At 41.3% G+C, this 12,275-nt stretch overlaps 1 protein-coding gene across 1 annotated transcript in view; it reads left to right on the top strand.

Annotated features, from left to right (window-relative positions):
• Window positions 1-12,275, top strand: part of St13 (ST13 Hsp70 interacting protein) — a 32,556-nt gene that overhangs the window by 2,027 nt on the left and 18,254 nt on the right. Inside the window, exons 3-5 of the mRNA XM_042697901.1 lie at window positions 5,675-5,732; window positions 7,967-8,042; window positions 9,354-9,424. Coding sequence (XP_042553835.1) covers window positions 5,675-5,732; window positions 7,967-8,042; window positions 9,354-9,424 — 205 coding nt within the window. The remainder of the gene's footprint in view (window positions 1-5,674; window positions 5,733-7,966; window positions 8,043-9,353; window positions 9,425-12,275) is intronic.

Below are 12,275 nucleotides of genomic sequence, written 5' to 3'. Positions count from 1 at the left end.
AATTTACTGCTTCAAAGTGTCCTCTACTGCTGGGCAATGTCTTAAACCCTTTTCTGCACCTTTTTTTTTTTTTTTTCCGGTCCATCAAGAGTCTTGAACTCAGGGCTTGGTCTCTGTCTCTGAGCTTTTCTGCTCAAGACTAGTACTCTACTACTTTGAGCCACAGGGCTTACTTGAGTTTTTCTGGGGTTAATTAGAAATGAGAGTCTGATGGCCTTCCCTGCCTGGGCTGACTTGGAACTGGGATCTCAGCCTCCTGAGTAGCTAGGATTACAGGTATGAGCCACCATCACCTGGCAAGCACCAATTTTTTTTTTTTTTAAATAAGATGCTGTGTTTTGCTTGGGCCACCATCTGGACTGTGATCTTCCTCTATTATGTCTTAGCTGGCATGGATAGTCACATGCAACATTATCTTCCATTGAGACAAGTCTTGAGGACTCTCTGGTTGGGCTGGCCTGGTTCTATGATCCTCCTGATCTCAGCTTCCCATGTAGTTGAGATGACAGGTACACACAACTGCCCAGCTATTGGTAGAAAAGAGATCTCCATGTATTCCTGGGCTGGCTTTCAACCATAGTTCTCCTGAGCTCTGACTAACACAAGATTGGAGTATGGATGTAGTAAACCATTGGCTGCCAGCTTTAAAAAGTATGTTTCAAAGCATTTTTTGCTTTTGTTGAGTGAGAAACATTGTTTGAGACTATTTTATACCATTTAACTACTTTGTATCTGGGGCTGGGAGGGTGGCTCAGTGCTAGAGTGCTTGCCTTGTGTGCCTGAGGCCCTGGGTTCAATTCCTCAGCACCACATAAGCAAAAAGAAAAAAGCCGGAAGTGGCGCTGTGGCTCAAGTGGTTAGAGCGCTAGCCTTGAGCTGAAGAGCTGAGGGACAGCACCCAGGCCCAGAGTTCAGGCTCCACGACCGGACTCAAAAAAAAAAAAAAAAAACTACTTTGTATCTTGTATGGCTGCTCATTTTATTTGATGATGAAGTTAAAATCAAGGGAATGTCTTTATGTTCTCCCCTATAAGTGTGTCGTACATGTCTTTTACTAAAAATTTAAAGAGTGAACAGAATGAATTTTGTTCTTAATACAGAATTAAGAAGATAATTCCCAGTTTTCTTTTAATTCTCAAAGAATGAAATCTTTTATAAACTTGTGAAGAAGGTCTCTGTACTTGCTTTACTTAATTGGGTAACATAAAAGCTTATGTTGGAGTCAGGCGCTGGTGGCTCACACCTATAATCCTAGCTATTCAGGAGGCTGAGATCTGAGGATTGGGGTTGAAGCTAACCTGAGCAGGAAAGTCTTGAGACTGTGAAATAGGAAACAGGAAAATCTGAGACTGTGAAATAGGAAACAGGAAAGTCTGTGAAATTACTCAGAAAAAAGTGGAAATGGTGCTATGGCTCAAGTGGTAGAGTGCTAGCCTTGAGCACAAAGAGGCTCAGGAACAACACACAGGCCCTGAGTTTCAAGCCCCAGGACTCATAAATAAAAAAAGCTCACAAAAACAAAACAAAAAACCAAAAAAGCTTGTGTTGGTAAAGGCAATTTTTAACAGGAAACTTAACTTGTTCTAAATCTTTGAAGCATTAATTCAAGTATATATATATATTATAAAGTTTATGTTAATTTAGCAATTTAGTGAACTAGTTTAGAATGTGAGGAACTCCAAACCTCCTCATGTTTAATTTTTATATTTTTAGAATAATTTCTAGCTCAAAGAATAATTACTAAAACAATATATATATATATTCTCTTTGATAGTAAATAGCCATTACCATGCTTAACATTAGTTAATTTATATTTCTTTTTTATTTTGCATGTCCTGGGCTTGAACTTGGGCATGGGCACTGTCCTTGAGCTTCTTTTGTTCAAGGCTAGCACTCTACCACTTGAGCCACAGTGCCACTTCCGACTTTTTCTGTTTATGTGGTACTGAGGAATAGAACCCATGGCTTCATGCATGCTAGGCAAGCATTCTACCACTAAGCCACATTCCCAGCCCCTGTATGTTTCTTATAATCTAGGGTAGTTAGCACAAATATGAAACTCAGAAACTAATGGTTTCATTGATACTACTTAATCCACAGAACTGCTGGTTGCATTTAGTTATCATGTCTATTAACCTGCATTCTGAAATGATTTTTTAGACTTTCCTCTACTTTCATGTTCCTCACAGTTTGAATATTACGAAGTACAAGCCAGTTATCTTGCTGAATTTCCTTCAATTTGGGTTTATATGGTTTTTTATTTAGATTAATACATTTCTTGGCAGAAATAGCACTTCCTGAGGTTAGACTGTTTGGAAGGCACACTAAACACATTGCTGACACAACATTATGGAACTTAGGAAAAACACAGCTTAAGTTCTATGTCTTCATTAAAGTTTAACTACAGAGAGCTAGTGTTGGATTACTGTGTTCTTTTGAAAAGAGTAGTTCCCCCCCCCCACAAGAATTTTGGGTTTATATGCCTGTTAACTATTGCTTTTGCAGAAATTACAAATTCAAGATGCTTTGGATCATGTAATTTTCTTCGTTTTTGGCATATAGGAGCCATTCTTTTTTTTTTTTTAACTCGGCTTGGGCGCTGTCCCTGCACTCTTCAGTTCAAGGCGAGCAACCTACCGCTTAAGCCACAGCGTCACTTCCAGTTTTCTAGTGGCCTATTGGAGATAAGAGTCTCATGGACTTTTCTGCCCCAGCTGGCTTTGAACTGTGATCCTCAGATCTCAGTCTTCTCAGTAGCGAGGATTACAGGCGTGAGCCACCATCGCTCAGCTAGGAGCTATTCTTTATTAAGATTACTGAATAACTGAATTTTTTTGTTGTTGTGGTTGGCCAGCACATTCAATAATAGTTTCAGTTTAGGATCTTTATAAGAAATGTCAGATTTTGTTTCTTTTCATTCCATTTGCTGCATTGCACTTAATTACTCTTTTTTTTTTTTTTTTTGGGTCCGGTCGTGGGGCCTGAACTCTGGGCCTGGGTGCTGTCCCTCAGCTCTTCAGCTCAAGGCTAGTGCTCTATCACTTGAGCCACAGCGCCACTTCCGGCTTTTTTCATTTTGCTTATGTGGTGCTGAGGAATCGAACCCAGGGCCTTAGGAATGCAAGGCAAGCGCTCTACCACTGAGCCACCTTCGCAGCCCCTGCATTGCACTTAAACATGTACTTTATTTTCGCTCATCAAAACATATTAAGAGAAAAAAAGGAAACCAGTTGTTGAATACAAAAACTAACAAAGGTGGGGCTGGGAAGGTGGCTCAGTGGTAGAGCGCTTGCCTTGCATGCATGAGACCCTGGGTTTGATTCCTCAGCACCACATAAGCAAAAAGAAAAAAGCTGGAAGTGGCACTGTGGCTCAATGGTAGAACGCGAGCCTTGAGCTGAAGAGCTGAGGGACAGCGCCCAGGCCCAGAGTTCAGGCCCCACAACCGGATCCCCCCCCCAAAAAAAACCACAACAACAACAACAACAAAAAAGAAAAACTAACAAAGGGGACAAAGGGGTTGGGCGCCAGGGGCTCACGTCTGTGATCCTAGCTACTCAGGAGGCTGAGATCTGAGGATCATGGTTCAAAGCCAGCCCAGGCAGAAAAGTCCGTGAGACTCTTATCTCCAATAAACCACTAGAAAACCGGAAGTGGCGCTGTGGCTCAAGAGGTAGAGCGCTCGCCTTGAGCTGAAGAGCTGAGGGACAGCACCCAGGCCCAGAGTTCAAGCCCCACGACCGACCAAAAACAAAAAAACCAGCAAAGGGCTTGAATGTAGAATATAAAAAATACAAGTAAAAACTTAATGAAAAAAGTAGGCTAGGAGTTGAACTTTATAAGATATACTGTTTGAATGGCCAAAAGATATGTGAAAATGAACTCAGGACAATGAATTACCATTATATACCTATCAGAAATGAGCTATACTAATAGCTGTACACCTGTCTGAAGGCTAAAAATTGTAAGAGCTGGGGCTGGGAAGTAGCTCGGTGTCAGTGCTTGCCTAGCAAGTGCAGGGTCCTGAGTTATATCCCCAGTACCAAAAAGGGAAGGAAGGAAGGAAGGGAGGGAGGGAGGGAGGAAAGAAGGAAGGAAGGTAAGAAGGAAGGAAGGAAGGAAAAAAAATACAGTTAAAAAAAATTGTAGAGGGCTGGGAAGGTGGTTCAGTGGTTGAGTGCTTACCTTGCATGCATGAGGCCCTGGGTTTGATTCCTCAGCCCCACATAAGCCGGAAAAGCCGGAAGTAGAGCTGTGGCTGAAGTGGTAGAGTGCTAGCGTTGAGCTGAAGAGCTGAGGGACAGACCCCAGACCCATAGTGCAGGCCCCATGACCAGCAAAAACAAACAAACAAAAAATTGTAGAAACCGGGCGCCAGTGGCTTACGCCTGAAATCCTAGCTACTCAGGAGGCTGAGATCAGAGGATCGCAGTTCAAAGCCAGCCCAGGCAGGAAAGTCCTTGAGACTCATCTCCAATTAACCTCCAGAAAACCAGAAGTGGTAACTGTGGCTCAAGTGGTAGAGTGCACCTTGAGCTGAAGAGCTCAGGGACAGCACCAAGGCCCAGAGTTCAAGCCTATGGCCAACAAAAAAATTGTATGAGTGGACAGTAGCTAAATGTTGGCCAAGGTGTTAAACAACTATGATTCTGAAAACTGTTGATACTGAAATTGGTAAAAAAGAACTTTGGAAAATAGATATCCATTCCATTTTAACTCAGATATAAACTTTGTTTACAAATTTTACTTAATTTGAGCATAACAATTGTCTAGTTAGAAAAGAATCAGCATTTTAAGGATGTTTGGAATAGGTTTCTTTCTGTTTTTTAAATTAATATCCTTGGTATTTCGTGAAAACTTTTAAAACATTTAGCTGGGTGCTGGTGGTTCACACCTGTAATCCTAGCTACTCAGGAGGTTGAGATCTGAAAATTAAAATTCCAAGGCAGCCTGGGAGGAAAAGTCCCTGTGAAACTCTTACCTCTAATTAACCACTCAAAAACCGGAAGTGGAGCTGTTACTTATTTTTTTTTTTGCCAGTCCTACGGCTGGAACTCAGGGCTTAGGCACTGTCCCTGAGCTCTTTTGCTCTCTAGCACTCTACTACTTGAGCCATAGCACTACTTCCAGCTTTTCTGTTTATGTGGTACTGAGGAATTGAACCCAGGGCCTCTTGCATGCGAGGCAAGCACTCTACCACTGAGCCACCTTCCCAGCCCATATTTACTATTTTTTGTCATTAAATCCTCGAAACATCTCAGTCACTGAACTGTGACATACAAACTACATGCTCCAGGGACTACACCAAATGGAACATACTAATGTGTCGTCTTTTTTGTTGATGTTATACTTTTCACTTAAATATAATTTATGTTATATTGGACTGTTTGGAAAAGAAGGGTTTTCAAGGTCCTCATAGTCTGTATATGCCAATTTCTGTGCCACTAAGGTAAGTGTTACCCTGGAGACTCCTACTTCAAGGAATCTTGCTAAATGTCAAATCTCTTAAATATATCTACTCAAATCTAAATTTTAGTAAGTTGTGAATATTTTTGTTAATACATATTTCTGGCATTTTCTTTCTGTAGGAATGGGGACAGAGAAGCCGTGGAATCATGAATGTTACTTGACTGAATATTTTCTAAACAAATCTTTTTTTCTTATTTTCCTCAAGCATGGGGGGTAAAGTACCACCAGCTACTCATAAAGCTAAATCAGAAGACAATATCAGGGTAAGTTTCTAAATTTCTTCTACTTAGTGATAAAATAATAAAACATTTCTTTTTTTAAGATGGAAGGGCAGAAGGGCTATGATTCTTTATTGTTACCTGTTTAGCTTTGGAGTTTTTGGTCCTGGGGATTGAACTCGGTCTGTGTATGCTATGCCAGTACTCAACCACTGAGCTATATCCCAAACCCAAATAATACATTTCTTTCTTTCTTTTTTTCTGTACTCTTTGTGGGGCTTGAACCCTGGGCCTAGGTGCTGTCCCTGACCTTCTTTGTCTTAAGGCTAGTCTTCTACCACCTGAGCCACAGTGCTACTTCTGGCTTTTTCTGAGTAGTAGTCTCATAGACTTTCCTGCCCAGGCTGGCTTCGAACCATGATCCTCAGATCTCAGCCTCCTGGGTAGCTAGGATTACAGGCCAGCCTCCAGTATTTTTTGTTTTTCCTACTTTTTGTCTATATTCCAATTAGCTTTGGTTTTTTTTTTGTTTTTTGGTCAATTGTGAGACTTGAACTCTAGGCCTGGGCGCTGTCCCTTAGCTCCTCAGCTCTTCAACTCAAGGCCAGCACTCTACACTTGAGCTACAGTGCCTTATTGGAGATAAGAGTTTCACGGAGTTTCCTGTCCGGATTGGCTTTGAACCATAATCCTCAGATCTCAGCCTCCTGAGTAGCTAGGATTACAGGCATGAGCCACTGGGCCTGGCACCAATTAGCTTTTTTTTTTTTTTTTGTGGGATGGGGGGGGGGGGGGATGGGGGATGGGGGGGGTGGGGGGGGCAAGTCCGGTCTTGGTGCCTGAACTCTGGGCCTGGGCACTGTCCCTCAGCTCAAGGCTAGTGCTCTACCACTTGAACCACAGCGCCACTTCCGGCTTTTTTTCTTTTTGCTTATGTGGTGCTGAGGAATTGAACCCAGGGCCTCATGCATGCAAGGCAAGCACTCTACCACTGAGCCACCTTCCCAGCCCGTAGCTATTTATTTTGATTAGAACCTTTCATGTGATTTATTGTTATTTGGGTAAGAAAGTAGAAGTTTTATAAGTGTGTTAAGCAAAGCCCCAAAAGCTGTGACCCTATTTGTTTATTTATATAGTTTACTTTAGTGGGTTCCCTGTTTTAGCATGGTCGCAGGGATTAATCCAAGGCTCTGCACATATTAGGCAAGCGCTTTACCACTAAACTATATACACAATCCCCACATAGCATTGTTAAATGGAAATGGCAACTTGTAGAGCTATTGCATGCACATCCGAATACATTAATTTTATATGTCATATTCATTTAAAAATTCTTATTCAAGTACTTGTACAAAGAAATTTCCATTTACACATGCACTTTTAAATTCTTTGAATTTTGTCGTCTATTATAGTTCTACATGTAATTCCAAAACTGAAAAGCCCTTGAAAAGTAAAATAAATGCTTAATAATTTTTTTTTTCCCCTATCAGTCATGGGGCTTGAACTTGAGGCCTGGGTGCTGTCCCCTCAGCTCTTCAGCTCAAGGCGAGTGCTCTACCACTGAGCCACAGAGCCACTTCTGGTTTCTACTAGTGGTTTATTGGAGAAAGAATCTCACTGACTTTCCTGCCCGGGGTGACTGAACTGGGATCCTCAGATCTCAGCCTCCTGAGTAGCTAGGATTACAGGCATGAGCCACCGGCGCCTAGCTTACTTAGTAAATTTTGCAGTAAAGCATGATCTGACTAGACATGAGGCTGTTTGTATTTTCTTTTTAAACCATCCTTTGGGACACTGTTGCCTAGGCTTGCCTCAGACTCTGGGCTCAAGCAGCTCTTTTGTCTCAGCTTACTGGATGCTTGGAGTATAGATTGTTACCACTTTGCTAGGCTCTTAATAGCTTTTTTGCCACTAATCATGAGTATTTTGTTGTTGTTGTTGTGAGGTGTGGGAGCTTGAACGCAGGGTCTTGGCTCTGTCTCTGAACATCTTTGTACTCAAGGCTAGCCCTCTACCACTGTGATATAGACATTGAGCTTACTTTATAAAGTCTAAAAAAAAAATTAAGTTCTAAAATATATTATTCTAAGGGTTTAGATAAGGGACTAGATCTGTAAATTAAAAGGGGAAAATGAAAACAAAATAACAAATTAGCTTTCTAGAATGAAACAATGGAACATTAACAACTGAAATCTAATGTATGGGAGTAGTTAATTTGTAAAAGTTATGTTCCATATGTTATTAAATACTGATTGCACTGTTTGCCTTCCTCTTGCTAGGAAGAAAAAGCAGATAGTAAGAAGACAGAGGAAAACATACCAACAGAGGAGCCACCCAGTGAGGAAAGCGACCTAGGTGAGCAGACAGACAGTAGTTTGTATTGGATAATCTGGTTAAAACATCCCATGTTGATTCTTCAATACAGTTTCACAATGTCATTCATGTAATCACTGTAAAAAAAAATTAGATATTTTTCTCCTCTTTTTTTTTTTCTGTTGGTTGTGTAGCTTTAACTCAGGGCCTGGGCACTGTCCTTGAACTCTGGCTCAAGTCTAGCACTTTACCACTTTGAGCCCACAGAGCCACTTATGGTTTTTGAGGGGTTAATTGAAGATAAGAGTCTCATGGAGACTTTTCTGCCCAGACTGGCTTCCAACTATGATCCTCAACCTAAGCCTCCTGAGTAGCTAGGATTACAGGTGTGAGCCACTGGCACCCGGCTACCTCCTTTTTTTGTTGTTGTTGATCGTGGGGCTTGAACTCTGGGCTTGGGCGCTGTCCCTGTGCTCTTCAGCTCAAGGCGAGTGCTCTACCGCTTGAGCCACAGCACCACGTCTGGTTTTCTAGCGGTTTATTGGAGATAAGAGTCTCATGAACTTTCCTGCCCTGGCTGGCTTTGAACCATGATCCTCAGATCTCAGCCTCCTGAGTTGCTAGGATTACAGGCCTGAGCCACCGGCGCCTGGCTTACCTCTTTTTTTAAAATAAAAAAACCATATTGAGTCTGAGCATTGCTAGATGTTGGTAGCTCATGCCTATAATCCTAGGTACTCAGGAGGCTGAGATGAGGATCAAGATTCAAAACCATGAGACTCTTCTCTAATTAGCCATCAGAAAACTGGAAGTAGAGCATTGACTCAAAGCAGTTGAGCATTAGTCTTGAGCAAAAGAGCTAAGGGACAGTGCCCAGGCCCTGAGTTCAAGCCCCATGACCGACAAAGGCAAAAAAAAAACAGCAACAAAAAAACCCAAAAGAGAGCATATTTTACATATATAGTATCTTCTTTAATTCAGATAGGACATTTGCATACATCAACAATGTTACTGCTATTATCTCAGTGTGATGGTTTAAGTAGTAATTTGTTTTTTGTTTTTTGTGTTTTTTTTTTTTGCACCCAGCTTTTAGTGGTAGTTTTACCCAAACAAAGAATTGTGTTTAAAGGGGAAGCTTTTTACAATATAAAGCATTCAACTCATAGGTATACTGACCAAAAATCACATGAGTTCTTGTTGAGGTGCTGTTTGTCAGACCCTGGACTGCGTAGCAAATTAGGCAGGTATTCTACCACTGATGTAAATCCTCTGACAGTTATAATCATATCCAAGTCCTCTGGTTAGTGGCTACTGTATTGTACAATGATGACTTACTGTTTTCAACTTTGATAGAAATTGATAATGAAGGTGTAATTGAACCAGACACTGATGCCCCCCAAGAAATGGGAGATGAAAATGTAGAGGTAAGTTTCATGACTTATTTTCTGTTTGTTCTAAATGCTTCTTGTTGTTGGTATCATTTTGTGACATTTCTAGAAAAAGAATATACTAAATCTTTCTCTGGGGGTCTGGGAATGGGGCTTAGTGGTAAGAGTGCTTCCCTAGCATGTATGATGTTCTTGGTTCAATTCCTTAGTACCACATAAACAGAAAAAGCTAGAGGCGGTTTTGTAGCTTAAGTGGCAAAGTGTAGACCCTGAGTTCAAACTTCAAGACTGGCACAAAAAGTAAAATAATAATAATGTAAGATTTTCACAGGTACTTTAGATAGTATAATAAAATGCTGGTCTATTGAATCAGAGAAAGATTTTTTTTTTTTTTCTTTGCCAGTCCTGGGGCTTGCGCTCAGGGCCTACACACTGTCCCTGAGCTTCTTTTGCTCAAGGCTAATGCTCTAACACTTAGGCCATAGCTTCACTTACGGCTTTTTCTGAGTAATTTGCTGGAGATGAGTTAGAGAAGCCTCGTGCTGGTGGCTCACACCTATAATCCTAGCTACTCAGGAGGCTGCTATCTGAAGATCGAAGTTCAAAGCCAGCCGACACAGCGAAGTCCCTGAGACTCATTTCTCTAGTTAACCACTGGAAAACTGAAAATGGCGCTGTGACTCAAGTGGTACAGTGCTAGCCTTGAACAAAAGAAGCCCAAGGACAGTCCCTAGGTGCTGAGTTTAGACCCCAGGGCTGGGAGAAAAAAAAAAAGTAGGAGACCATACTCATACTCTGGTTATTTTTAAAATATGTGTCTTACTTTTTGCACAGGCCACCCCGAATCATGATCCTCCTCTTTATGCTCTCACTGTAGCTGGGGTAACTAGCACAGGCTACCACCCCCCATGTTTTGCTGTTGAGTTGGAGTCTTGCAAATTTAACTTTGCTGTTTGGCCTGAAACCACAATCCTCCAAATCTCAACTTCCCTCACAGCTGGGAAGTCAGACATGAACCACCTCAACCACCTATTGGTTGAGATGGAGTATTGTGAACTTCTTGCCGTGATCCTCTAGATCTTAGCTTCCTGAATAGTTAGGATTATAGGTATCAGACACCACCTCATAGCTATTAGAGCTTGTTTCCTTATGGCTACCAATAAGTTTTTTCATACTTTTTTTGGCTCTAATTTCCAACATTGTTTTTTGCCAGTTCTTGGGCTTGAACTCAGGGCTTGGGCACTGTCCCTGAGCTTGTTTTACTCAAGGCTAGTGCTCTACCACTTGAGCCACAGTGCTACTTTCGGCTTTTTCTGTTTATGTGGTACTGAGGAATGGAACCCATTACTTTGTGCATGGTAGGTATGCACTCTACCACTGAGCCACATTCCCAGTCCTGTGTTTCTTTTTTTTTTTTTTTCCATTTCATTTTATTTTCAGAAAAGCAAATTACTACATTGTCATCTAAGAGATTACATATGCATTTGGTTTGTACAGCAGATTATATCAGAGATCTTCTGGATATTTGTTTAGCTGGGTGCAGTGGTATATGCCTGTAATCCCAAGACTCGGGGCTTGAGGCAGGATGGTAACTTATAGTAAAGCCTGGGCTACATAGTCAGATCCTGTCTCAAAAAACAAATTCCTCCCTCATATGCAAAAACCGTTATCATTATACTGTTAAATATTGATACGATCATAAGACTACAAATGTTTAAGTCTTGAGGATTATTTACCAGGAGTCACAGGGAAAAGGAAAAACTTCCTTTTTGAGGAAACAGAGCTGTCAAAAACTTCAACATTTGTGACTGATAGTAATCCTTGTAAGTCTATTTTATATAATGTATGCTGAGTCAGCCAGAAGTCAGTAAACTAAATACCATCAGGCAAAATATGTTTGCATATCAGTTGCTAATAATGATAACATTTGGAAATCTTGAATAGCAGCCCATATGCTTTTGTTGTGTTTTATGCTGGTACCAGGAGGCTTGAACTCAGGGCTTCTTGCTCTTGATTTTTTTTTTTGCTCGTGGCTGGCACTCTACCATTTGAGCCATGCTTTCAGTCCAGCATTTTGTTCATTAATTGAAGACTTCTGCCAAGCTGGCTTCAAACTGTGATCCTCCTGAGTAGCTGGGATTATAAGCATGAGCCATCAGTGCCTGGCTTCTATAAACACTTACTCTAGAACCACACAAGGGAATTCCTCCTAATACATTTGAAGTAAGTGCACTTAATACTCCCTGTCCCTTTGCATAGAATGTTTATTCTTTATGTGTGGTAATCTCTCTTTTTCAAGAAAATCAAAAGGAGGGGGGGTATAACTTCAATACACCATTAGTTTAGGCAATTAATTTTTTTTTGAAAGACAGCAAAGCCCATACAAAATTTGGAGACATGGGAACATTGAAATTTCAGCTACTGGTAACTCTCTAGAGACAGATCTTGTATTTCTATGCGCTGCCATTTAGATAGGAAATCCTCCTTGCCTACCACATACTCTCTGGCTGAGACAAAGCAAGGGATTCCAGTTGCTCTGTATTAAACATCTTATTGCGTGAGTCCTATGTTTCTTAATGTAATTTTACTTTGCCCTTTTGATGGAAGTCTTACTGCTTCAACTCCTTCTCTGATTCATAAAGTTTTGTGCTATTTTGGATAAGATATTGTTCCTTGTTTTGGAGGGGGAGGGGGAAGTTGTGGGGCTTGAACTCTGGGCTTGGGCACTATCCCTGAGCTCTTCCGCTCAAGGTGAGCACTCTACCACTTGAGCCACAGCAGCACTTCCAGTTTTCTGAGTGGTTTATTGGAGATAAGAGTCTCTCAGCCTTTCCTGCCAGGGCTGGCTTTGCACTGCAATCCTGAGATCTCAGCCTCCTGTATAGTT

Source organism: Dipodomys spectabilis, unplaced genomic scaffold (assembly GCF_019054845.1).
Source record: "Dipodomys spectabilis isolate Male_0828 unplaced genomic scaffold, ASM1905484v1 ptg000230l, whole genome shotgun sequence".
In the NCBI taxonomy this organism is placed as follows: domain Eukaryota; kingdom Metazoa; phylum Chordata; class Mammalia; order Rodentia; family Heteromyidae; genus Dipodomys; species Dipodomys spectabilis.
This window is presented reverse-complemented; position numbering and strand designations above follow the sequence as displayed.